Raw genomic sequence first — 26582 nt, 5'->3', positions numbered from 1 at the left:
CTGGGGACTGGTCTGCCCACTTTGTTCTACCTCCCATCAAACTGGCTCCACCAAACTAGGAGATGCCTGAAGGAAGAGACCCCATCGCCCCGCTTCAGACCTGGATGGAGGACCATATCATGTTCCCCTATCAGACTGGTATCTCCTTGACTCCAGCAACTGTATGCCATCAGACTGAGACTCTCCACATCTGGGTTTGCATCCTCTGCCCCTCTCCATGCCCCTGACTCTGCCAACACACCCCACTGTCAGGCCAGGAAAAGAAGGAGTCTCCCAAGTTTCTATGATTTTATTCCCTTCCCCAGCCCCAGCTCTCTCACACACATACAGAACATCCAGGAGCTACACCCAGCTCTTGCCCGAGTTCTGCTTCCTACAGGACTTCACACCATGTCCTCTGCTTCTCGGAGCTAAAGCAATGTGCTGGAAGTCGGTAGGCTGGGGAGCAAGGGTGAGGAAGGACACGGATAGAACAGAAAGAGGAAATGTGATGCAAATAAACATAATGCTTTAAGTGTTTTCTGTGGGCCAGGTAAAGTCTGGTACCGCACTGCCATCTCTGACTTACAGATAAAGAGACTGAGGGTCAGAAAGGTAATATGCTAATAATAGCTTTTATGTTTATGTGGTAAAGCTGGGATTTGACCCCAGTCTATTGGGGACCAAAGTTGCTCTCTATCCCTTTAATACCTTCCCAAGAGAAAAGGTACTGTTTGGGGGTGCTTTTGGAAGCTCTAGAAAAGGCAACTATTCTGGGGTGGAACCCTATGGGCAGGTGGGGTTCTAGCCCCGCCCCCTCATAATCCAACAGAGGCCCTAGAGACCAGACCAAGTTCTGTGGGAACTCCCTCTCATCCCAGGGCCTGGTCAAGGGAAGAGGGCAGCACAGCTTTGGGAAGAATGGATAAACACGGTGAGTGGGGCCGGAGGGCAGGGTCTCTTGACTCCAGGGTGGACCAATCAACACATCACCATGGCAATCCCAGAGTAGAAGCCCAACCTTTTCTCAGTTACCCATCCATGTACAAGCCCTCTTCTCTCTCTTTCCTGAATATTCTTGACATCTGCTCTCTCATCTTCACCTGCTGCTGTTCAGATCTTTTCTCTGGCCTGGACCACTGTAATGACTCCTAAGTAGGTCTCTCTGTCTCCTTCTGTCAGAGGGAACATCCTAAAGGATGGCTCTGAGTACATCCCTGTGTCAAAACGTTCAGTGGCTCCCCACTGCTGAAGGACAGTCTATAAACTCCATAGTCTGGGCCCCCAAATCCCAACCTTCCTTTCCAATTCCTCATCCTCCCCAAATGTTCCCAGCACGCTTTTCTGGCTGTGCACTACGTCTGGCCTTTCACAACCAGAAGGCTCCTTCATGTGTTTTCCTAAATAAAAGTACAGTGGACCTTGGGAATTCCCTGGCGGTCCAGTGGTTAGGACTCTGGGCTTCCACTTCAGGGGGGTACAGGTTCGATCCCTGGTTGGGGAACTAAGATCCCACATGCCACGCGGCGTGGCCAAAAAAAAAAAAAAAAAAAGTACAGTGGATCTTGGTTCTCCACATTTAGCAATACCAAGAACTGGCAGAATGTTTGAAACAACTTTTCTTGAAAGGTTTCAAAAGTCTTGAAATTCAGAGGCCCCTCTGTTACCTACCACGTCACCTGCCTGAGAGGGTCGGGAAGATGAAGGGGCATGATGTATGAAGAGGTTAGCCCGGTGACTACGTGCAGTTGGTGCTCAATACATGTGGGCTGGAACACTATATTATCATTCCGCTTTGTCTCCAACCTCTTTAATCATGATGGGCAGGGATCAATAGAAAAATTTCTAGACCTTTCCAGCGCAAACCCCAGGAATTGTGTCTTCCCTGCCCTCCTCCCCCTTTTTTTCATTACAAGTCTAGCTTCCCAGATCGAGCAGCCAGCAGGGCACATGGTGGGGCTGGGTCAGTGTTTGCTGAGTGAGTGGTGGACACCTACCGGCGGCGGCCGTGTTACTTTCACATCAGTCCAAGAACTTCCCGCCTGCCAGGACTGCTGCTTGGGGCTGTGGAGTTTGTGTCCTGAACACCAGCAAGGGGGACAGTTGTGGCTGAAATCCAGCTGGCGGTTCGGGTCAAGCCTAGAAGGAGGAATAGACGTCTTTTCCTAATTGGCTCCCCCCTAGGGCAGCCTTTTCCTAATCGGTCTGCCCATGGGGTGGGAGGGCAAGAAAACTTCTATTTAGTCCGCTCATAAGGGGCACTTTTCCTGTTTTGCTCATCAGAGGCGTCCATTTCTAACAGTGCAGAGGCGCTGTGTGCCCACCTGCCTGCCCACCCCGCCGCAGGTGTTGCTGGGCTTTCTTAAGGTATGGCCCACTTTGAAGACGGAAATCCCGTTCCATCCAGAAAACAAAATATAAACCACCTATTAAAATTCCAATCAGTGCACTTAATGTTTATTGACAGCCTGCACAGAGATCAGTCCCCACCCCGGAGCCAATTAGAAGGAAGGTGGTGATGAACCGCCATCTCCTCCGGGTTCGCAAGGCTCATTGCACCTGTTTGTTGATGGCTTCCCGCGGCCCCTGAGCCAGGCGCTTCAAACACACTCGATCTGATACCTGCCTTACAGTAATCCTTGGGATAGGCACTACTTTTTCCCATTTTACAGATAGGGGAACGGAGGTGACAGAAGCGACGTGATTTGCCCCGAGTCTTCAGCTAGGAAGTGCGGGGACCTAGGAAACCAGGCCTTCCTTTGCCCAGGAAATCCTGCACACTCTGTAACCCTCTCTTGGAATCCTGCTGGCTCCGGGCATCTCGTGCGCACCGTCGTTCGAACGCCTGCCTATTTTGGGGGGGGGGGGGGCGGGCGGTCGGGCTGTGGGCAACAGTCAGGGTACCAGGGTACCCAGGCCCTTCACTGACCTCCTCCCCGCCCCCCGCCCCCGCAGGCGTGAAGATCCCCTTGTGGAAGAAGGAGCTGGAGCAGCCCGGGACCAGAGAGGCAGAGGCGGAGGCGGAGGCGGAGGCTGCGGAGGGGGCGCCGGAGGAGGACGAGGAGAGGCTGCTGGAGGAACGCGCGGCCGAGAGCGAGGCGGAGGGCGGGGAGGCGGAGGGCGGCGAGGGCCGGGAGCGGGGCTCCGTGTCGTACTATCCGCTGAGCCAGGAGTCCAGCATCCTGCAGGTGGCGCTGCTGCGGCGCGCGGACAGCGGCTTCTGGGGCTGGTTCAGCCCCTTAGCACTGCTCGGCGGCCTGGCCCCTCCCGCCAACAGGTGAGGGCGCGCCGCTCGGCGGGGGCGGGATGTACTGGCGCCAGGGCCCCGGGCGGGAGCTGGCGGCGCGGTGCCCTGAGCGCCCCGGCCCCCTCCCGCAGGAAGCGGATCCCCCCGGAGGAGCCGTGCGTGCTGGAGACGCGGCGGCGGCGGCTGCGCGGCGGGGGCTGCGCGCGCTGCGAGATCCTTTTCTGCAAGAAGTGCAGGAACCTGCACAGCTCGCAGAGCTACGTGGCGCACTGCCTTCTGGAGCACCCGGATCTGCCGGAGGCGCGGGCTTCTGGAGGCGCGGGGGCTGCCGTGGGCCTTTGAGCGCCCCCCAATCCCCGGTCTCTGTGGCCCTCCATCCTCGCCTGACTCCAAATTCCCCGCCACCCTCTCCTCCCCCGCCCCGACGCGGAGCGCTCTCCAATACGTACCTGAGAGCCGCCTTCCCGGAGCGCCCCACTCCGAGCAGCCCAGCAGGCCCACCGCTGATGACCGGGCCCACGTGTCATCAATGCGGAGCCCAACATCACCTGGAGCTCCATTCCTCCAACAGCGCCTCCCGAGGGCCCCAGCGCCCGGGTCAGCACGCAGTGCCCACCGCCCACCTGACTCGCGCCCCCTGGTACAGCCTCACGCTCATCTCTGGGGTATTTCACGTCCTTCGGGCCCGGTGAGCAGAGGCGTCGCCTAGAGAAAATAACCCCTCTGGGAAACTTGCCCCTTCCCTCAAATCATTCAATAAAGCCCCTAATCAAAGTGTCAGTGCCTTGAGGTGGGGCGTGGGATAAAGATCGACCCTCCTCCTCTTCCCCTGGGTTCAAGCCAGAGGGAAAAGGGCAGGCGGAGAACCTCCTCCCTGCAACTCCCCCCGGAGAGGGCGGAACAAAGCACTTGCAGCCAAGGGCAGTCAAAGGCCATTCTCCCCACCGCGCAGAGAAGAAAATGAAGCTGCCGGGCCAGGAATGCCCACGGGCAGCTGAGGGCTGAAGCTGGCCGGACCTTCCTCCCCTCCCGCGGGAAGCCCGGTCTGGCTGAGGTCAGTGTGTGTGCAGAGGAGGCACTGGCAGGTGTGCAGGGGGCAGGACTAGAGAACCGGCCCCAGAAGCCGCTGAGACAGAAGACTGGGAGGCCGGAGAGCTGGGTCCTTCTCCAGGAATCCCAGCTATTCTCGGCCGGCCAGCGGGAGCTCCTGGAATGCTTCGTGTGTGGCCAGGAGAATGGGGCCATTGTGAGCACGAAGCTCTCCCGGCCTGCAGAGGCCCCAGCGACTGCAGCTGCGCAGACCTCCAGGGAGGCCCCTGTCCTCCTCCTGCCACACAGGGTCCTTCATCTGGCCTGGGGGATGAGGTGGACGAAGGATATTTTGATCTTTGAGGAGAGAGGCAGGGCCCCTCTCCCTATCACAACTACACACACGCACAACTCACTGGTCCCGGCTTTGACCGGAAGAACATGGTTGCAGCCTCCGTAGCATCCGCACCCACCTGCTCTCACTGGAAACGTGTCCAAGGAAGGCTGCTTCCCCCCTCCAGGCCCCCCAGCTGGGAGCACCTCTTTATTCCAGCCTTCCCCCCAACCCCTGAAAGAAACAGGGCCCGGCAGGCCTGCATCGGCCTCCTTCTTGTTCTGGGTCCTGAGACCCCTGAGGTTGGAGACCCTTGTACTCAATCCATTCAGTCTTCCTGGGGGTGGGGCCTCTGATTAAATAAGACACAATCCTCCAAGGACAGAGCCGGGAGGCCCTGAGGGGAAGGGACAGTCTTGCAAAGTGGTCCCAACTTCTCCATTGAGTTTTGCATCCTTCCTGGTTGCCCAGTGCTGTGGCCTCATGGACAGGAACTGCACCTTTAGGGGAAGAAACAAAATCCCCAAGGCCTGGGGAGGAATGAGTCTTTGGGGAAAGGGCCGTGGGGTCTGGGATCCTTTTCGGCTTCTCGTTGAATTGATCCCACAAAGATCAATGTCTTGACAGCACAAAGACATTCTCCAGGGAACAAATGCAGATGAACTTTCCTGCCTGGACTTCTGCAGGGAGGCTCAGAGGCTTCCAGACAGGGTCTGCCCTTGGGGCTGGGGATACACGTTGGCCACGAGAGCGCGCCAGCAATTCACTAAGAGGTGGGGGCATCTTCAGAACAGGGTGCCCCCCGAGTTGGCATGCCAGCAGCCCATCCAGGCCAGCTCTGTGGCCCAGCGGCCCGAGGGCGTTGCTCGAAGTTTGGCCTGGTCGAGGCGCCAGTAGCGGTCGTCTCTGAAGAAGATGATGGAGCCGTCGGGCCTGGGCAGAGCGCCGCTGACCTCCTCAGGGACACCGCCCCAGTCCTGCAGGCCTCGGGGGTAGTAGGGCTCCACCTGCAGCCCCCCTCGGGCCAGCACGTAGTAGCGGGCGCCCTTGAAGAGGATGAGGCGACTCAGAGGAGGGAAGTAGAGGGCAGCATCCGGGTGGGGGGGCAGGCCCCCTGCCCGGCACAGCTGTGGGGAGCCCCACACCGGCTTGGGGCCCTGGAACCTCCAGCATCGACTCCCTGTGGGACATCAGCAGAGCCAGCGTGAGTTGGTGCACTCGCCCTTTGGTCCTCTACCCCACCTCTGTCCCCCCATATTCCTACTCCCCTTCATGTTGGAGTCCAAGGTGGTCAGTATTTGTGATAATCAAAATAGATCAGTTGTAAACAGTAGAGGAGGGACTCTTGTGGCCTCCACTTCCAGCAGGTGTCCGCAGAGGGCAGGTTGCTCTGAAGGAACCTCCCCAACCAAGGCAGGAAGCATGCGCCCTCCCAGGGGAGTGGTAGACTTCAGGGAAGTCCAGGGGCTTTCTCCACGGCCATTACTACCAACAGTTCCGTGAGGGCAGGGAATTTTGTTTTGATCACTACTGTATCCCAACACCTCCAGCCGAGTTTGTAGAAGGCACTCAATATTTGTTGAATCAATGAATGAACACAATTTTCTCATACTGCACATTCCTCAGACATTATGTTCTTTTAATCCTCCTTCCCCAACAAGCCTGAGGGATTATTTTCCCCGTTCAACAAATTCAAGCTCCAAGAGTTAAGTGACAGGCCCAGACTCACACAGCCAGGAGTCCAAGGAAGGTTTTTCCTTCTGCTGCATTGCAGAGCTCAGAGCCACCCTCTGCTTCCCTCTAGACTCTTCTCTGAAACTCTCCCACCCGCGCTCTCTCTGGGACAACCGTGACACCTGTGCCTCCCAATCCATCACTAAAGGAATCTCCTGGGAGAGTTGCTGGGGCCACAGGTTCAGAATGGAATTGAGACTCCTCCCCTCTTTTGACCTTGGGCAGACTCCTCCCCTCTCTAGGCTTCAATTTTCTCATCTGCCCCAGGGCTGGTACCTTTGAAGAAGTAGAAGTCTCCATCCTCCAATGACACCGCGGCAGCCTCAATATGGGGGGGCAGCCCTGCCCACCTTTTCTGTAGTGGGTGGGGCTCTGAGACGTTGCCATCAGCTGTCACCTCCCAGAACTGGTTCCCTTGAAATATGTACAGTCGATGTTGCCCATCTGCCCAGAGACAAGAGAAAGTTGAGGAGTGACCATCGGCCTCCTGCCTTCTTTCCAGGGAAGGTGCTTCCCTAGAACCCAGCTTCCCAAACTGACGAGAGAGGATGCGGCAGGGAGGATACAGCAGGCACAGCTGGGGCAGAGGGGAAAGTGCAGCAGGAAGCAGCGTTTTGCTTGGCGTGGGCTTGCTGCCCTGCAGAATGCTTGTGACTTGGGATTTCTGGATTTTATAATTCATCCCCCAACCTTGTACTCCAGCTCCGGAGACCCCTGGAGATGTGGAGGAGGAGGAGGGAAGAAGGAAGCAAGGAACCAGCGGGACCATCTTACCTACAGTGATTGCATCGAAGGAAGAGTGGCAATATTTAGGACCTCGGGTTTCGGGGCGCCTTCCTTGGAGTCTGTGGGGGTCCCAGGCCTCAAAGTCCGTGAATAGCTTTCCAGGGAGCTGGATGGCCCCTGAGCCGCCCTGGGGCTTCCCTTCACAGGGAAGGAGGGAAGCGGGAGAGAACGCACACTGGTTGGGGGTGTGTTGAGTGCTCGAGACCTCCCCCTTGGTTCGTTTCATTATCTGACATGAGGGGCAGGGAAGGAGGGCAGGGGTGGGGGGTTAAGAGTTGTCCTTGGTTGTTGGTGTTATAACCATAGCACCAAACTCAGAAGTCCTCTTTCCTGCCGAACAGTCTGGAAAAGGGTAAAATCGGAGTGGGGGAACCAAACAAGGGTTTGGAACTAAAAAGGGCAGAGGGTCCTCTTCCCTGAGTCCTGGACAATGCAGATGGCGTGAGGGCAGAGTTCAGGGGCCTGGGCTGTGATAATTACAGCAGTTATAATAATGACGTCACTATACTTCACTTATGAGAATGAGGCAGAGTCCACCAAGCTTAGAATTCGGCACCAGCTCCTGAATCCTGGTCTGCACCTTCCTAGCTGGGTGACCTTGGACAAGTTATCTAATGTCTCTGAGCCCCATCCTCCTCATTTGTGGATAAAAAGATACCTCATGGGTGTGTTAAGTGTCTGGCCCATGGTAGACACTCGTGAAATAGCAGCTATTATTATTACCTTTGTGTAGGTCTCTTAGACTACAAAGCATGTTCATATCCACCAGAACAACAGCCCTGGGAGGTAAGCAGGGCCTCAATTATTATCCCCCCCACCTTTTATTTCCCCCAGAAGATAAAACCGACGACTCTAAAAGGGGAAGTGCTTTGCCCAAGAGCAACTGCTGACCCCGATGGAATGGTACTTGTTCCTAGGGATCCTGGCCCTGCCCACCACACCAGGTACTCAGGGTCACAGCCCCGGGCTGGGGTCCAGATAAATCTCTGGGAAGCACCAGTCGTTCATTCTGCGGGAGAAGACCTTGTCTAAGTCCACCGCCAGGCAGAGGCCCAGGCTTGGGGGAAAAGTGGGCATCAGCTCACGGAGAGGGAAATGTTGGGGGAGAGCCACTGGAGCTGGGAGCAGGAATGAGGGCTCTGGGGTCTGGGTGGGACCGAGGACTGGGTCTGGATGATGGGGCAGGGATATGCGAGGAATTGCGCAGCCCTGGTCGGGCAGGAATCAGCAACTGGAACGCAGAGGAGGGCTGTGCCCAGGAATTGGTTGGGATGATAGAGGCCAGGCATGCGGGTGAAGCACAGCAGGAGATGAGGTTTCTCAAGATTTGAGGGGAGCCCGAAGCTTCAGTATCGGGAAGGACCTGTGATGGGGAGGCCAGCTTCCTGCGCTTAGGATGGGGGATCCTATTTGAAAAGCCGGTGTCCGAGCCCTGGGGATCCCGGGGCGCAGGGGACAAGGGAGAGCGCAGTGGCGAGCGCGCCGGGGGCTCACCATACAGGCTCTGCACGGCCAGCACGTCGTCCCAGCTGAGCAGCGCGTCGCGGCCCAGCCTCTTGTAGTAGGGCGCCATGAGCGCGCGCGGCGCGGCCGAGTGGGTCAGGCCGAGCGTGTGGCCGATCTCATGCGCCAGCACCACGAACAGGTTGCGCCCGCGGCGGCGGCTCAGGGACCAGCGCTCGTCGCGGTCGAAGTGCGCTTCGCCGCGGCGGGGGAGGAAGGCGTGCGCCAGGGCGCCGCCTACAGGCGGCGAGGAGGTCAGGCGGAGCCGCAGCCCGCGACACCCCCCAACTTCCCACCGCCCGGCGCAAATGCCATTGGCGTGTGTATGGCTGCGTTTTTGATGAGTAATTTCCCTCCTAATTAAGTCTGGCAGAAGCTGAAGTGTGGAGCAATGAACAGATGACTAGGCTATGGGGCCTGGAAGCCTAAGAGGGAGCGTGGTGTACAAAGAGCACGGGGCCAAACTGCCTAGCTTCCAATCCCGGTTTTATCCCCTTACTAGCTGTGTGACCTTGGACAGATAGCTTAACCTCTCTGTGTCTTAGCTTTTAGATTTTAGATCTGAAAAATGGGCATGTTGATAAGGAAGTTGCTCCTCACGGGGTTGTTCTGAGTATTAAAAACGGATGTGTGTACTTGTGTATGTTACATGTAATACTTAGTGTCTACCGCAGGTACTAACCATTACTTACTTTCGAAGAGATCTAGGAGTAGGGACAGTGGTTACCCCCGAAGGGGGCTTAATGAGACTTCTGGGGTGTTGGTAATGTTGTTTCTTGATCTGGGTGCTGAGTGTATTTATGGGTAGGTATAGCTTATTTATTAGTAAGTACATATAGGGGGGACGTCCCTGGTGGCACAGTGGTTAAGAATCCGCCTGCCAATGCAGGGGACACGGGTTCGAGCCCTGGTCCAGGAAGATCCCACATGCCGCGGAGCAACTAAGCCCGTGCGCCACAACTACTGAGCCTGAGCTCTAGAGCCAGCGAGCCACAGCTACTGAGCCCGCACACCACAACTACTGAAGCCTGCGTGCCTAGAACCCATGCTCTGCAACAAGAGAAGCCACTGCGATAAGAAGCCCGCGCACGGCAACGAAGAGTAGCCCCCGCTCGCCGCAACTAGAGAAAACCTGCGTGCAGCAACGAAGACCCAACGCAGTCAAAAATAAATAAATTTATAAAAAAAAAAAAAAAAAAAGGAGAGAGAAGCGTATGTAGGGGACTTCCCTGGCGGTCCTGTGGTTAGGACTCTGCACTTCTACTGCAGGGGGCATGGGTTGGATTCCTGGTCAGGAAACTAAGATCCCGCATGCCACGCAGCGGGGCAAAAAAAAAAAAAAAAAAAAAAAGTCTATATATTCTTGCGTTCTTTTACTCTTGCTTTCCCTCTGCCAGGGTCCTGTGTGGGTCTCTACTTCCCTGCTTCCCTGCTTGTAATAGGAGTGAGCAGAGGGAGATGGGCTGGATCAGCGATTCTCAAGCTGGTAGTGGGCCCCAGATGCAATTCTGCAGTTTCTAGGGTCCTACCCCCTCACAATTCACTTTCTGCAGGAGTCGGGAGACAGCACTGCAATGATGCTGGCCTAGAAGCCCTGAAGTTCCTTCTGGCGTTGCCTTCTTGGAGCCCAGGCCAGAGGGGACTGACAAAAGTTGGGAGGCTGCCTTTAAAGGGAGCCTTCTGGGGCGTGGAGAGCTGGTCACTTGTAGGAGGAATACATGCTTCTAATTTTGAATATGCCCCAAGCTGTTTCGAGCCATGTAAGCCCTTTCTGTTTAACCCTCACAATAATCCTGGGAGACAGATGGGCAGGTTTCGAAGGGAGAAGACATGAACTCAGACAAAACACCTCTCTCAAATCAGAGAGCTGACTCCCAGTCCAGTGCCGTCTTAGTGACCAGACTCCACCTGGGGACCTGGGTATGGATATCAATGTCTCATGGAGATATTGTGGGTGAAGTGAGTTACAGGCAAGCACGTGTGGGTGCTACATGTGGATTCTTGAAGAGCCTAAATCTCTCCCAGTCCTACCCTGGGTCTCAGCAGCAGGGCTTGGAAGCGGGCTTTGCTCTGAGTGGGCTTGATGGAAAGCAGGAGACTGCAGGGGAGGTGGGCCCCAAGTACCCAGGGGACACAAGGGCTTAAGTCCCCACCCTGAAGGGGCCTGATCAGGTCTCCTCACCTCACTAGTGGGGAGGAGATGCACAGATGGCCTGCATTCAGGTTGTGAAGGCTAGTGTTGGGCAGAAGGGGAGGAGAGCGGTTTACATTGCAGCCGTAAGCCTTTAGGTCAGGGGCAGACAGTCTGGGCTGTGGGTGTGTGAAGCAGGTGGCAGGGAGAGGGTAGAAGGCCTCTTGCCCTGTGGCAGTGACTGTGCAGTGGGTGGTGGGAGGGCGGGAGTGGGGTTGTGGTGGCCTCTGGATATTTTTAGAGCCTTGGTCTGGAGAACATTCACTCCTGGAGAACAAGAGAGGCACAGGCCTGACTAGAGGCAGGGGATGGGTGACAAGACCCCAGAAGGTTCTCCCAAAAGAGATAATACTCTTTAGAGTTTGCAAAGCACTTTTCATGGAGAACCTCATGTGACCGTCCCTTCAGCCATGAGGCACCTAATAGGGCAGGGACCACTGTTCCCATTCTACAGATGGGAAGACTGAAGGTTCTTCAGAGGGGGCTGCAGCTTGGCCAAGGCCAAAGAGGGAGTGAAGGCTCTACTGCCCTCCCCAGACTGCCTCTCCTAGTTGGGTTTCCCTCCTGCCGTGTGGGAGAGAGGCTCTGTGTCAGCACCTGGGCCATCGAAGGCGTTGCTCAGCCCGTCGTTGTGGTCCCCTTGGAAGAAGGTGAGGCGGATGTCAGCGGGGCCTGTGGCCGGGGCCTCCCAGAACTCCAGCGCCGAGACGTTGCTCCACAGCTGGAAGGCGGCGCGCACGGCCCCCCGAACTGCCGGCTCAGGCAGGTGCTGGGGCCAGTTCACCAGGCGGTAGGAGAGATGCCGCTTGTACCATTTGTTGCCTGCCACCCAGAGAGGCCGCATCAGTCACACCTGCTGCAGAGCCTGGGGCTGCTCCCTGCGGACTCTTTTGATGGGGAGATAGGTCCTCCTCCAGGAAGTCCCTGATGTGACGGAGGAACCACAGCCCAAATGGGAAGTCCCCTGTTTGGCTGTGGAGACACTGCTCTCAGACTGACAAGACTACGCTTGTCCTGCACGGTCCCTACTCCAGTGGCTCGACCTGGCGAGGTCCCAGTATGACAGGGGATAAGCAGCCTCTACCCAGGAAGAATCCCCAGCCTGAAGGAGTCTCGGGTCTGGGGCCGTCCTCCCTACAATCTGGGCTGAGCTGGAAAACCGTGCTGCGTCTCTTGCTGGCAGCGAATCCCAGCCCCTGTCTACCGTGTCGGAGTGGAGCCACGGGGGCCACAGCCATGCCTGCCCTCTCCCCCTTCCTCCTCTCCACCCCTCACACGCTCCTGCCAGCTCCCTTTCCCGTGCCCTGGGCCTGCTGCTGACCAAAGACCACAAGGCCCATTTATTTGAGGTCCTTCTCTGACCTCTGGCCCTCCCCCTCACTTCCTCAGGGACTCTGCAGAGCTCTGAGGTGAAAACAAATAAGAACAAAGGGTGTGTCTGTCACTGACCGAGAGAGATTTTTCCATCTCCACTTAGTTAAGAGTTCCTATTCCTTTGCCTCAAACTGCAGTTCCTCCCTGAGGCCTGAGACTCTGGCCTCTTGCCCGAGCCCCAGGTCAGCCGTGTCCCTCTGCAGCTCGCCTTGCACCCAGGACCAGGGTGCTCAGAAGGTCCAGATCCCAGAGTTTTTCGTGGGCTATTTCTGAGCCCTGCAAGCTCAGGGGCTGAAACTGTGGAAGACTTACAGCTCTGGAGGCAGGACTCCCGTGAGCAGCCGAGAATCATGCTGCCTTTGGGTCTCAGTTTCCCAAATGGACCAGAGTCCCTGGAGCGTGGGTGATGAGTGGGCAGGGCAGGCCTGGCTGTGCTAGGAGGCCAGGCCAGAGGACAGGGCCCCCTCTCCCCTTGGGGGGCAGGTGAAGGTTCAGATCTCCTGCCTTTTTGTCCTGGGGGTACCCTTGCCTGAACCAGGCAGGAGGAGTGTCGTCACGGACGTTTGGCCACCGCCTTATCCGTCTCTCTGCTCTAGTTTGCTGAAATTGAGGCCAGGAGGAAGGGCCTCAGAACGAGTGAGTGGCGGGGCTAGGCCCTGAGCCCGGGCCCTGACACCAAATCCAGTGCGCCGGCCACTGTACCACACAGATAAGCAGGCCCGTTTGCTAAGACTCAAGCCTTATAAATTTGCCTAAACGTCCCTCCTCTGGGTCAAAGCAGGGGCTCTGCGCAAGCTGAAATTCTCCTGAATTCTCCAGCTGGCAGAAGAGCTCAGCACACTTTCCCTCCCCCTCCATCCTCCATGGAAGTGGGGTTGGGGGTGTCCCTTCTCTCACCCCTTTGGGCCTGGCAGCCACCCAACCCCTCCCAGCCAGTGACCAACCCTCAGGGAGGGAAAAGGGAAGGATTCTAAGGAAGGCAGAGGAGGAAAGCCTGGAGGAAGGCCAGAGGCGCCGCCTGAGGGTTCCCGAGGTACCAATAACACTTCTCATTGAATCGTAAGTTTCACCAGGCACAGGGCAGGCTGGCGCTGGGCTCTTTCACACCCTGCTATGGGTGACCAACTCTCAGACTCTCCCCCACCCCCCACAAAACCTTCAAGCTTCTAGAAAAGTGTGAGGCAGCTCCTTCTGCCTCTTTGCAGCTAGGGAGGCCCCTCACTCCATGGGCAAGAAGTGGGGAGGCTAGGGAGGACAGATAGGACTGGTATTGAGAGACTAATTTTCTTTGAGAGTAGAGCTGGATGGGGGGGGTCCTTGGTGGGGCTGCTGGTGAGAAAGGAACCGCCTGGCCAGCAGCCTGAGCCCTCATCCCTGTCTTCTTGTAGGTCTGTGTCCTTGGAGCAGGCTGGTCACTTCAGGCCCCCGTCCCAAACTCCCGACCAGGCAGGGCTGGTTTCCATGGCAACCCTCAGGCCACAGCAGCACCTGGCACTGCAGCCACCACACCCTTGCTCCAAAATTCAAAAGGGAAGAGGGAAGGAAAAGGAGATGGGGAAGGGTAGAGAGCTAGACTCTTGCCTGGGGTCGGGGGGCGTGACCCTGGGATCCTGACTCCCAAAAGGCAACTGATACTGTGGAGAGAACGTGGGTTGAAATCCCAGCCCCTTTGCTTACAACCTCGCGTATCAAATTACAGACTCTCTCCAAGCCTCAGTTTCCTTACTTGCAAAGTGGGGTTGGTAAGACTCACCTCCTGGTAAAAGTGAAACAGCAAATGAAAAGGCAGCACAAAGCTGCTTGGCATGTGGTGGGTGCTCAATAAATATCCCTGCTCCTTCGTTTTCCATCCAGATACACCCCCCCTCCCCGCCCCGGGGCTCCCGACCTCCACCAGCTGTGTGAGGGAGCAGGGACCTTGAAGATCAGCCCTGCAGGCAGAGTCCCGAGCTGGTGCTTGGAATGAGGCTGCCAGCTTTAGCAAATGAAAACGTAGACCGCCTAGCTCAATGTGAGTTTCAGATAAACAACAAATACTTTTTGTAGTATAAGTGTGTGAAAACAAAACAGTTACGTTGTTCATCTGAAATTCAAATTTAACTGGGCATCCTGTATTTTATCTGGCAAACCTGGAACCCAATTTCATCGGTATAGCATTGACCCACATAATGGAAAGTCACTGGCCTAGAAATCCACATCCCGTTTTAAGCCCCTACCCACGTTCTGGGTTTTTTCACATCCGGCAATCACACAGTCCTCCCAGTGAAAAGAAGGCTTGGCCACGCTCTGGCTATGTGGCCCTGGGAAAGTTGCTCGAGCCGTTTGTCCCTCATTTTCCCCATCTGTAAATGAGGATACTAATGGTACCCATCTCATTGGGTTGTTATTGGATTAAATGAGTTAATCCATTCAGAACCGTGCTTGGCACGATCATAAAGGCTCAGTATGTATTAAATGTTATTATTACATTTTCTTTCCTAAGGCATAGGAAGTGCTTGGTGCCTGCCAGGCTCGCAGCTCTTTTCTAGGGAATGTCTTCCCACCCAGGAGGGAAAGAATTCAAGCTGCTGTGGTTCATGTTGTGAATGAGAGAGAAATTCTCTGTCTAGTCTGGCCACTGCTGTCTGGACCAGGGGTCAGTGTCAGATAATGAGATGGAGAGGGAGGTGCCTTAGCATGAATTTCCGTCCAAAAGGGATGTTCCAAATTGGACAGTGACAAACGGACTCCATCAGTTCCTCCCTTAGGGCATGAGAAGAAGAGATGCTGCCTGGAGGAAACATCTCTCATGCTCAGGTCATGTCCTGAGTGCCCAGGAAGCATCGTCTCAATTCTCTGGGACACCGACTCTAGGCTGGAAGTGTCGCTATTGAGACTATCCGGGGCTGCCCCAGTTTCCACCATATTCTCACAACAAGCCCTTCCCCTTAGTAATCAGCGCCTCTCCTTTGCAACCTGAACGAGCTGTTTCCGATGAGGAAACAGAGCGAAGTGACATGGCCCGGGTCACACAGCTAAACTCAGAGCTCTGGATCCAGGGACACTGCTCCAGTTCACACCGCTCCCCCATTCTACCTTGTCCTTCCCCTCTGCCATCCAGAAACACTGGGGGATGCAGAACATGTTGACACCAAGGACATCTTGAGCCCAGAGTCTGGACCCCATCGCTCCTCCTTGTTTTATCAGAATGCGGTCATACAGTACTGGGGACCCAGAGTGGCTGGATGTGTAGACACAGTGGAACTGGATTGGCAAGTACCTGGAAACAGACATCCCCCAACAGCTGAGGGGAACAGGTCACAATTTCCTTACGATTTAGCTAAGAAATAAAAACAGTGTGCCACTTATTCTGTCCATAATGGGTATTGTCAGCCAGAGTAGTTAATGCAAATTAAAAGAGGCAATGGCCCTAAGCGCTCACAGTAAAATGAATGAGATGAGAACCTGACTGAGCAACCCTAACAATTCCTTGTTAGGAATCTTGAAAACTGTGAAAACTGAGCAGAGAAAACTAGACTTAGTACAAACAAGATGTTAAAATTACACACAGTTAGGGCTTCCCTGGTGGTGCAGTGGTTAAGAATCCACCTGCCAATGCAGGGGACACAGGTTCGATCCCTGGTCTGGAAAGATCCCACATGCCGCGGAGCAACTAAGCCCGTGGGCCACAACTACTGAGCCTGCGCTCTAGAGCCCGTGAGCCACAACTACTGAGCCCACGTGCTGCAACTACTGAAGCCCGCGTGCCTAGAGCCCATGCTCCACAGCAAGAGAAGCCACTGTAATGAGAAGCCCGTGCACCGCAACGAAGAGTAGCCCCTGCTGGCCGCAACTAGAGAAAGCCCGCGTGCAGCAACAAAGACCCAATGCAGCCAAAAATAAATAAAAATAAAATAAATAAATTAAAAAAAATCACACACAGTTAAACTTGTCATTGATGAAGAATTGACAGAAGAATCAAATCTCCTTCATAAATCGTAGATCTGTAACATCTGATCCTGGAAGATTGGATTTGGACAAAGAAGGAGGAAGTGGAGGAGGGGAAGGGAAGGAAAAACCCAAAACTACACAAGGAAAATCACAATGGCAGAAACTGTAGTGTGAAGATGTCTAGAATAAGCAAATCTGCAGAGTCAGAGAGGAGACTGATTAGCGGTTGCCTGGGACTGGGAAGAGGGAGAGTGGGAGTGACCGTTTCATTCGGGGCATGGGGTTTCTTCTTGAGGTGATGAAACCGTTCTGGAATTAGATTGTGCTGATGGTTGCCCAATGCCGTGAATATACTAAAAATCACTGAGTCGTACACTTTGAGTAAATTTTACGGTATGTGAATTGTATTTCCATAACGCTGTTAAAAAATGTGCTGTGGTCAAAATAAAACTGATCGATGAATCCCATCTTTGTTGAATAATGCTTTTGAAAAAAACATCGATTCTGATGAAAATGACTTCAGTCAAATATAAAGGAAAATGTTGGCAATGGTTTAACTGCCCTACATAGCAAATTGATCAAGGCATTAAGTGGGTTTGATGGGGTTTGCTCTGGAAAATACTTGCACCATGAAAATTTATCAATTTAGGGACTTCCCTGGTGGTGCAGTGGTTAGAAGTCCGCCTGCCAGTGCAGGGGATATGGGTTCGAGCCCTGGTCCGGGAAGATCCCACATGCCATGGCACAACTAAGCCCGTGCACCACAACTACTGAGCCTACGCTCTAGAGCCCACGAGACACAACTACTGAGCCCCCGTGCTGTAACTACTGAAGCCCGCAGGCCTAGAGCCCATGCTCCACAACAAGAGAAGCCACCACAATGAGAAGCCCGCGCACCACAACAAAGAGAGCTCCTGCTCGCCACAACTAGAGAAAGCCCATGCGCAGCAACGAAGACCCAACGCAGCCAAAAACTAAATAAATAAATATTTTTTTAAATGAAAAAATAAAGAAAAATTAAAAAAAAAGAAAATTCATCAATTCAGGCATAATTCTGACTTAAATATCTGTGTTCACAAAGATGGTCCTTGGGTTGAGAGGTCCTATTCACCCACCCTAGGGGAGCGAGGTTATTCACAGAGCCCAGTCCGAGGATGAGACGTATTTTTCTGGCCATGGGGCTTCAGGACGCTGGGGAATCCCAGACCAGCTAGATTTTAACAGTGCTCACCTTGCCTGGCAAAGCGTTTCTTTCGCCTCATTTTGGCCCGACGTCCAGTAAATAGGGCACTGACTCTCTTGGTCCAGGCCACCTGGCTGTCGGTATCTGCCACCCCACAGCGGGGCTGCCTCATCTGGCGCAGCGTGGCGGCATCCAGCATCCCGCTCATGGGCAGCTGGGACACCCACTGGAACTCCCTGTTAGGAGGTATTGAGATAAAGGACCACAGTGCAAGGCTGGCTGGTGGGGATGAATGCAGGGAGCTTCCCTGGAGACAGCAGGATGCTGGGGGCAAGGGAGGGAGCAATGGAGTGTGACCCCCTGGGCACACGTGGGAGACCAGCCTTCTAATAGGAGGGAGGAGGTGACCGGAGCTTTGCACTCCAGCACCACCAAGTCCTCCACATCCCTCTGTCTTACCTGATGGCATTGCTGAATCGCGTGGAGGCGGGACTACTGGGGACGGGTTCACTGAGATACCCGTACTTCTCCAGGAATGCCTGGGGGAGAGAGAAAGGTCAGCTTTCCCACGGTGTGGCACCCTTTCCCCTCCCTGGGTCTCCGAGGGCCCATGTCACATACATCACGCCCAGGCTCATCCCTTTTCCCAACAAGGTCTATGAGCTATAGCAGAAAGAGTCCTGGCATCAAAGTCAGAACCTGGACTCAGTTCCAGGCCAACAACAGATCAGCTGGATATAGTTCTTGGAAGCCAGTGGAAGGAAGTGTGTGACTCACTGCCCATCCCTATCAGCAGTCCTGCCCTTCAGGGGAATGATGCACTCAGCTCCCTGCTTGCACTTCTCACCCATAAACCCCACCAATGGATTAAAAAAATCACCTCGGCTGCTGAATTCTTATAGCGACACACATCGACTCTTCATTTTTACCCCTCCTTGCTGTGTTACCTATCCAGAAATAATTTTCTGTCTTCCTTGTTCTCTTCTTTGCTGTATTTCTTAACTCAGATCAACTCCAATCATAGCTGCTGCGTCAAGGAAAAGGCACAAGTTGGGAATGAAGCCAGACACTAAGAGCCAGGACCGGCAAGCCTCTAAACCTTTGCAAGTATCCCGCCTCCTTTTTGTGGATTTCGTTATATCTGTCTCCAGAGACCTCCACATCCTCTTCTCAATAAAGTCACTTTCCATAAGGAACGCTTATTCTAGACAAACTCTTTCCAAGTCCATTTTATTGTTTTCCTGCGCTGACTTATTAGTATTTCAGCACTATTGTTTTCTTCTTTCCCTTTGCATAGGTATACCATTTGGGGATGCAAAATGGATTAAAGGAGTTCTAGGGACTTAATCTGGAAGACTCTTTACTGCTCAACATAGTGTGGCATCATAGAATAGCCACAGGTCTTGGAATCAAGAATCTGTTCCCAACCATGACCCTGCTGGATGGCCAGAGACAAACTACTTAACCTCTCTGAGCCTCCATTTCTTCACTCACAATGTGAGAACAGAAATAACCCCACAGGATTCTCAGAAGGATTAAATATAGCAATGTACATCTAGCATAGTTGTCTGGTATATAGTAAATGCTCAATAAACAGTTGATCAGGTTGATTTACCTTAGTGGGGAAATTAACAAGAGGCTTTTGGAATGCACCCCATCTATAAGACGGGAAGTGCTTTGAACAAGGCAGTTACACCTCTGTTATTCTAGGTGCTTTATCTCAGACTTGCCTCACCCCAGCCAGGTGCCTGGTTCTCTTCCATGCCTCCTCCCTCTCCCTTGGTGACGATGGACAGAGTGGCTTTCTAAAGGAAGTCAGCGAATTGTTTCCTTAGAAGCAGTTTTGCTGAGTGAGTGACTTGGGAGAGACTGGGTCACAGGCTAACAGGCTGGCCCTCCCTGTGCCTCTCCCCCCAAACCCACCCAGCCCTTATCAGGGACTTGGCTCCCGTTCAGGAACTTGGAAGCCTTGGACAGAGGGGGGAGGACGGGGGAAACTGACTAGCGGCGTCTCCTGTTTCCTGGCTGGGCTGCCGTGCCTGGGACTTTGGCAGGCAAGGTAGGTGGAGGGCAGGATGGGGGTGGAGGCTTTTTTCAGGGGTCCATCAGAGGGGAAGTCCTGGGCTGACCTGTGGGTTTCAAGGCAGAGCTGAATTTCCAGAAGGCAGAGTAAGCAAGTATCCAGGACACCAGCCAAAAGACACCAAAAGAATGAGTAAAAGAAATGTTAAGAATTTGACACTTAATATTTCCATAAAAGAAACGAAGTGCTATAATGGGGGTTATCAGGACTTAAGAACTCCCTTATACTTATTCTATGTTTACTATGCACATATCTTAAAACATTTTTAATTACAGGAAGGGGGCCCTTAATACTGAGTGTCCTGAAGTTCTGTTGAGTGGAGGGAGACCCACATCCCGGGGTGACGAGGAGGCAGGGTTGAGATGCCCTCTGCTCCTGCAGGCCTCCCTAACCCTCTTCTGCTTGCCCATTTGCCGTGCCTGTTTTCCCCTGCGAAGGTTAGAGAAATGCTCGTCTGCCTGGGAGAAAGAGCAGGGGTGTAGGGCAGGTGACAGTGTGGCAGAGGGACCCCAGGAGAAGATGCAGGATCGGGAGGGTGTCCTGTGCTCTCTCGGGGGCTCTCCGAGCTCCACCTGGGATCGCCGCTGTCCCCCTTCATGGAAGCCGTGCCCAGGCTGCTCCTCTTTGCCTCACAGTTCAAACATCAGGTTTTCTCTCTGCCCTGTCCTCCACCCATCCTCTCTCCCACGGAGCCCAGGGCTGGAGCTGCATGGAGAGGAAGCTGGAGGGCTGTGCCCCCCAGTGATTCACCTCGCTCAGGTCTGAAAGCTTGCGCCAACCTGCCTCACCCACTCGGTCAGGGCTGGGGCTACTTCCCTGGGGAGTCGCCTCTGCAAAGCCCTGGGGGTGGCTGTGGTGTTTGGGGAAAATGAAGCCGGTTCTCCCCAGACCCAGAAAGCTGAGAGGCATCAGAATTCCAGGGGCTCTAGTCCTTCATCTGTCCTGACTTGTCCTGGGAGTGTGTGTAGAGCCCAGCCCGTTCAGTGCCTGAAGGAAGGGGAAATTCTGGCCATTACTGAGCAGGGCTAGACTAGCAGTGAGGTGTAGCAAAATGAACCCCGGAGCTCTGAGTCACTAACCCGGCAGGGCAAGAGCCCTGGACTGAGTGTCTTGAGTTTTATTCTTGGTGCTGCTGTGAACTGTGTGTCCTTAAGCAAGTCCTGTGCCTCTCTGGGCCTCAGTTTCCTCTTTTATAAAATGGGGGGGGGGTTGGATTAGAGCTAAGATCTACTCCAGCTCCTTCTCTTATTGTAGCCTTGTTTCTGCAACTGATTAGCTATGTGAACTATGGCAAAGCTATAATTATATATATATATAAAATTTTATATATATATAAAGCTGTGCCTCAAATATAAAATGGGGGCGGGACTACTGCTTTATGTTTCTCACAGGAGTGTCGTGACAATCCAGCAAGAAGCAGCTCTGGGAAAGCTTTATGATAGTTGCTCCATTAAAAACGTTATTTTTCCATTTACAGTCACGGAGCCTCATTGCTGGAAGGGACCTTTGGTAGATTAGTCTAGGAGGGGTCAGCTTCCAGTCTCCTGTCCACAGAGTGGCCGTGACATCCTCCATATCAAAGAATTGCAGCAGCAAAAAATGAAACCAAGAATGAAAGAATTGCAAGCTCATGCAGAAACCGTGTTGCTTCACCTACGATCTATTACTTCTCATGTTATGTTTCATTATGAGTCTACTCTCTCTGTAGTGACTCTGTGTGATCGTGTTTATCATCTGATACACCTGTGGCATTATTAGCCAAGTCAAGACGCAGGGGATAGCAGCTGATGTTCCACCTTGCCATGTCCCATAAATAAAAACGTTTTCCGGTAGTCAGGAGCACAGTGAGCTCTTGCCTATTGTAAAGCTTTTCGGGGTATCTCACCTTCTTTGAGCCTCACAATTACCTTGCAAGAACATAGGCAGGACACGTGTTGTTCTTCCCATTTTAAAGATGAGGAAGGTAAATCTCAAGGGAGTGTAGTGCTTCATACTTGAATCTAAATCCTCTGACACCTAATAAGCAAGTGACTCAGAGGCTTTCAAACCGAAGGAGCAGGGTCCAAGCTGCTCTCACCACTGGGAGATGGCCCTCAAATATAAAAAAGGTAAAACTGGGGGTGTTTCTAGCTGGATCCCTTCTGTCTCCTCCACGAGCAGGCCCAGGGGTAGAGCAGAGGGAAGAACCTGCTCAGGCAGGGGACTCCAAAGAGACTAGGATCACATCTCCCATGACAAGCCACAGGTATTCAACAGCACCCAAGTGTGTTCTTCACAAAGACAAACGTCTGCTTCCAGAAAGCATTGCTTTTGCTCTCTGACTTCTGAAACCTACTGAAGTTCTCAGGGCAGTGGGACAAGCTCCGCCCCTTTCCTTTATTTTGGGCAAAGACCTCCCCTTCCCTTCTGTCTGACTCCCTTCCTCTTCTCCTCCTTTCCCTTGTCCCTGGTCCCATATTCACAAAGTTCTGTCTAGGTATAACTTAGATACCTCTTACTGTAATCCCCGTGCCTTCTTTCATTTTCCATCCTTAAGGAAGTTGGAAAACATTAGCTGGCTAGTCTCCATCCAGATCCCATCTTGTATTTTTTTCTAATGCCAAATAACCAGACTGTATGGACCCATAGTCCTCACTGGGTGTGGGGCGAAGTTTAAGGCACAAAATAATGCCCTAACCAAGATTGTGTTTAGGAGGAGTTGTCCAACAATCTCTCCCTTCTATGTCCCTGCTTCCACCATCCAGCTTTTCCTATTAATAGATGTCTTGGTTTTCAGACTGGCTTGGCAATTGCTTTTCCATCAACTTGTGGTCCTCTGGGACACTTCAGAGCCTCGTCTGCCCCCTATGAATCACTGAGCTGAGCTCTTGGGAAAGGCTTCCATGCCCGGGCTTCTGGGTTTCTGACTCACACAAAATAAAATGAATGGATCTGTGGTATGAGAAACAGACACTGCACCTGGTGGTGGATACTCCACAGAAGCTCCAGTGTCTCCCTGGAGAAACAAACTACCCAGTTTCCTGTTGCACTGGCACACTGGGAATAGCCGTGCAGTTATGCATGATTACTGAGTGGAGGGCAGGTCCTGGACACATTGCCGGGTTGTGCTAAAGAAGGTCCAGGCAATGCATGGTAGATAGATCTCTCGGGACAGTCTGTGTTGCCCAAGAACAGGATAGGGCCTGGCTGGGAATGGGAGGGGGGCCAGGGTGATGATGTCATTCATTAACTCTCAATCTTGCAACTCAGTATTCACTAATGTTGTGAGCAGCTCTAGTCTTCCTAAGTGGGCAACAATGAACTTGTTCACAATGCAGCTTTGTAAGCAGTCAGTCCCCTGCAAGGCAAAGCCCACTCTGGAAAGCCCTCGATTTTATTTCTTTGTGTGCACACAGGGGACACATAGAGCCATGCATGCAGGGCACAGGAATACACACAGAGACATCCAGATAGATAGACACGGACATAGGTAGATGAAATGTGTACACATATACACACAGAGGCAAAGGCGTACAAACGTACCAAAGTTAAAGAATGTTAGTGCTGGAGAGAATCTTAAAAATCATTTAAGAAATTTAACTCCCTTATTTTACAGAAGAGGAATCTGCTGACTGGAGAAGGGAAAAGACAGGCTTAAGATCACACAGCTGTTTTACTATTTCTTTCTTTCCATCTCCTGAACTTTGACCTTTGTCTATGAGCTCAGCAGGACTGCTGTGCTTTGTTGGGGGTCTGGCTCCCTGCACTGCGGTCAGGGAAATGAACCGGAGCAAAGAGCCAGGGTGATCAGGGGGCTCACTTTGTGCAGGTTCCTTTCTGTGGATGGTTGTATTTCCCTAAATGATCCCAACATCTCTCATCCTCATGCTCTCCTTACGATGTGACGTCAGCACTCCTCCCACCAACTGTGGGGTCTGTGTTCCCACCCCTTGACCTGGAGTTTGTGACTCCAGACAGTGGAGTACAGCAGAAGTGAGGCTATGCAACTTCCTAGTCTAAGTCACAAAGAGATACAACTTCTGCATCTCTCACTCTCTTTTCTCTCTTTCTCAGCTCTCAGCTTGGAGACACAACCACCATGTTTGGAGGCAGGCCAAACTAGCCCACATGCAGACACCATGTGGATAGGCCCACATGGAGAAGAACTGAGGCCCCCAGCTGACAGCCAGTGTCAACTGCCAGAGAGGTGAGTAAACAGCCTTCAGATGGTTCCATCCCCAGACACTGCAGAGCAGAGACAAGCTGCCTTGCTGTGCCCTGTTTGAAATTCTAACCCACAATATCTATGGACATAATACGTGGTTCTTTTACTTCACTGCATTTTGAAGTAATTTTAATGTAGCCATAGTAACTGCAACACCATCTCTTAAGAATTATAGCCCTGTTGTCAAATGCTGAAAATTGTTGTCTTACATATTTTGTCCTGTATTATTGTTCTAGGAGAGCTAGTCACCAAGCCAGGACTTTAATTTGAAGGTCTGTTTTCTAAAATAACAAGAACAACATTGAGAGCAACTTCCTTTGTTAGACTGCTTTCTACATACTAGGTACCATGCTAAGCCTAGAATGTATTTCACATACGTTATCTCATGAAACCACACCCAAATCTTGTAAAATAGCATTACTAACCCCCATAGCACAGAGAAGAAAACTGAGGCTCAGAGAGGTTAAATAATTTACTGATGGTTTGCACACAGGTCTGCCTGACACTGAAGCCCATGCAATTGACCATCTACAGAAACACACATAGACATACCGACACAGACACAATTTGCATATATATATATGCATATAGGGACACACCCCCATTACACATTTCCAGAGTTCTTTATGCTTTTAAAATATTCCCTGCTCTCAGAGGTAAAAAAATCCCCTTCCCCCAGTTATGTTAAATAGATGGAAAGAGACTTAACCGGCTAGATATTACATTTCCCAAGCACACCCCAAGATGAAATTCTCTCCATCTGGGGCCACCGCAGGCATGGGCGGCAGAGATAGGGTCTCTGTTCTCTCGCCAAGGATTGCCTGGGACCCAGACCTGGGGGGAGGTGGGATGGAACTCTTAACAAGACTTGGCTTGGTACACAGAAGCCTTCTCCTGGGGCCAGGAGGACTCTGCACTTGATGTTGTAAGACTCTAAACTCAGAGAAACAAAGGGATTCCCGAATGTGCAAAAGCAGAGAGCACAGAGCAAGAGACTAGTGCTTGGATGGGAGGGAGTGAAGGAGTTGGAGAGAGGACCCCCTTGTGGAAGCAGGGTCATTTCCAAATATTCCAGGGCAGTAATGGGAAAGGGCTGGTGGAAGGAAGAGTGGTTCAGAGGCAGTCCTCCTCACTTTGCAGGGTTCTTAAATTCAGCATGTCTCCCTCTTCTAGGGGAGGGGAGTGGGGATACTGAGAAGCTCACAACTGGCAGTTTTACAGCAGGAAAGATGCTCTGTTAAGAGTCTCAGGGCAAAGTGCTGGGCTCAGTCATTTAAAACTTATTTGCCTCCCTTCTCCTTAAAATAGTGGTGACCCCAGTTTCTAATCCAGAGAAGAGATAAGAACACAGACAGTGATGTTCCTTTGGGGAAGAAAGAAATGAAACTGGTATATTATTACAATCACCTATATCTAGAAAGTAGACGTTCCAAGTTCACCTCTAACCCCACCTCACAAAAATTCCCCTTGTGCAACCTACACCAAGCAGTTGAGTCCAAAGGAGGAAAATGAAATGGGAAATCTTTAAGGTTCACCTCCACTTCCCCACCCCCTTTTCTCCAGTTCAGTCCTGAAGCACTCTTTAAAGCTCCTTAGAAGCAACTCTTAAGAGTATGCTACTCTTGGGAATTCCCTGGCGGTCCAGTGGTTAGGGCTTTGCGCTCTCACTGCAAGGGGGCATGGCTTCAAACCCTGGTCGGGGAAGTAAAACCCCACAAGCCGCACAGCACAGCCAAAAAAAAAAAAAAAAGGGAGAGAGAGAGTGTGTGTGCTACTCTCACCCATTTTACAGATGCAGAAAGTTCTGAGCTTGGGCGCTCACTAGCCCCAGCTGGTCAGGGGCAGCACCGCCCCAGGAAGCCAGAGCTGTTCCCTGTGTCCCCGGCCAGGGCCAGACAGCAGTACGCTCTCGCCAGCAATCTGGGAGTCTCCGCAGCGTCCGACACTTGGGGAGGGCGCGTGATGAATGAACTGCTAAGTCTCCCAGACTAGGCGTTGAGGGACAGAGGCTCCCCGCTAAACTGGGGTGTAGGGGTTCCCTCTCCCTCAGTTCTTGCATGTCTATCCTATCTTTTCGCTGCCCCTTCCCCTTGTCCTGGGAAATCAGTGCAGATCCGCCTGCCCGTGTGGTTCCAGCCCTGGCTTGGTGTTCGGGGGTGGGGTAGGGTGATGGGGTGGGAGGGGAGAGAATGCTGCCCCAGGCTCTTTGTGTGCAAGTGCGAAGGGTGAGGAGGACAAGGGAGGGTCACGCCGATGGTCAGCTCAGATGCGGCGGCTGGGTGGCCTGACTGCAAAGTTCGGGCGGGTCTCCAGCACGCGGACCCTCTCCGCCCCCCACACACCGCATACCTCCGCCTCCCTGCGCAGCTCCTGGCCTACGCGCTGGGCGAGCTGGGCGTCCAGGCCGCCCCACAGCAGCAGCGGCAGGGCGCGCAGCAGGAGGCCGACACGCGCGTACATGTCGCCGCCGCCCCTGCAGCTGGGCGCGGGGCACAGGGCGCGGGGCAGCCGGCCGTCGGTCCTCCGTGCCCGGGCCCCCGCGGATGCTCCAGCTCTGCGCCGGCCCAGCGCCGAGGGGAAGGCTGCAGGGGCTCGCCCGTACCCGGGCTCCGCGCCGGGCAGCTCCTCCGCGGCGCTTCGCCGGGAGCCGGGTCGAGGTCGTCCAGCCCGGTAGTGCCTGCCCGCGGGTCCGCCGGCCCAGGACCTAGAGGCGAGGGAGGGAGGGGAAAGAGAGAGGAGGAGGCGGGACCCCGGCACTCCGGCCCCACCCACACGCCTCGGCTCCTGGAACAAGCGGCGGTGCCAGAGCCTCTTCCGCAGGCTGTGTGGCCTCGCCCCGCGCCAGTCGTCTTGCGAACCCGTCCTCTAGTCCGCCACCTCCCGTCGATCCGGATCTCTGTGGGGAGGACAGGGGAGGAAACGTCTTCTCCTGGCGGTTGTGGCTACCTAAGGCTTCGATGAAGAGGGATTCTGGCCTACCCGAGGGTCATTGATGGTTTCAGCCG

General features: G+C 53.5%; 2 protein-coding genes across 11 annotated transcripts; one reads left to right on the top strand and one right to left on the bottom strand.

Moving 5' to 3' along the window:
* Positions 1-284: 284 nt before the first annotated feature.
* On the bottom strand, positions 285-26308 carry MMP28 (matrix metallopeptidase 28). Of its 10 annotated transcripts, none has more exons than XM_073797966.1 (9): positions 25927-26308; positions 17750-17829; positions 17339-17526; positions 11401-11625; positions 8604-8849; positions 7098-7247; positions 6600-6767; positions 1977-2118; positions 285-438 (listed from the first exon to the last, which is right to left on the bottom strand). In XM_073797966.1, the coding sequence occupies exons 1-8, from the start codon at positions 26035-26037 to the stop codon at positions 1997-1999; spliced, it is 1290 nt and encodes a 429-aa protein (XP_073654067.1). In that variant the 5' UTR covers positions 26038-26308; the 3' UTR covers positions 285-438; positions 1977-1996. The 10 variants fall into 10 exon arrangements, with proteins under 10 accessions (XP_073654067.1, XP_073654066.1, XP_073654069.1 ...); XM_073797968.1 differs by lacking the exon at positions 285-438 and adding an exon at positions 3676-3746 and having other exon boundaries at positions 2098-2118; XM_073797963.1 differs by lacking the exons at positions 285-438; positions 1977-2118 and adding exons at positions 2420-2828; positions 3676-3746.
* C20H17orf50 (chromosome 20 C17orf50 homolog) lies at positions 829-3964 on the top strand. Its single transcript, XM_073797969.1, has 3 exons — positions 829-913; positions 2935-3256; positions 3358-3964. The coding sequence occupies exons 1-3, from the start codon at positions 901-903 to the stop codon at positions 3566-3568; spliced, it is 546 nt and encodes a 181-aa protein (XP_073654070.1). The 5' UTR covers positions 829-900; the 3' UTR covers positions 3569-3964.
* Positions 26309-26582: the final 274 nt, after the last annotated feature.

This window comes from Tursiops truncatus, chromosome 20, assembly GCF_011762595.2.
Source record: "Tursiops truncatus isolate mTurTru1 chromosome 20, mTurTru1.mat.Y, whole genome shotgun sequence".
NCBI lineage: Eukaryota > Metazoa > Chordata > Mammalia > Artiodactyla > Delphinidae > Tursiops > Tursiops truncatus.
Note: the sequence above shows the minus strand (reverse complement) of the source record. Positions and strands in the feature narration are given on the sequence as shown.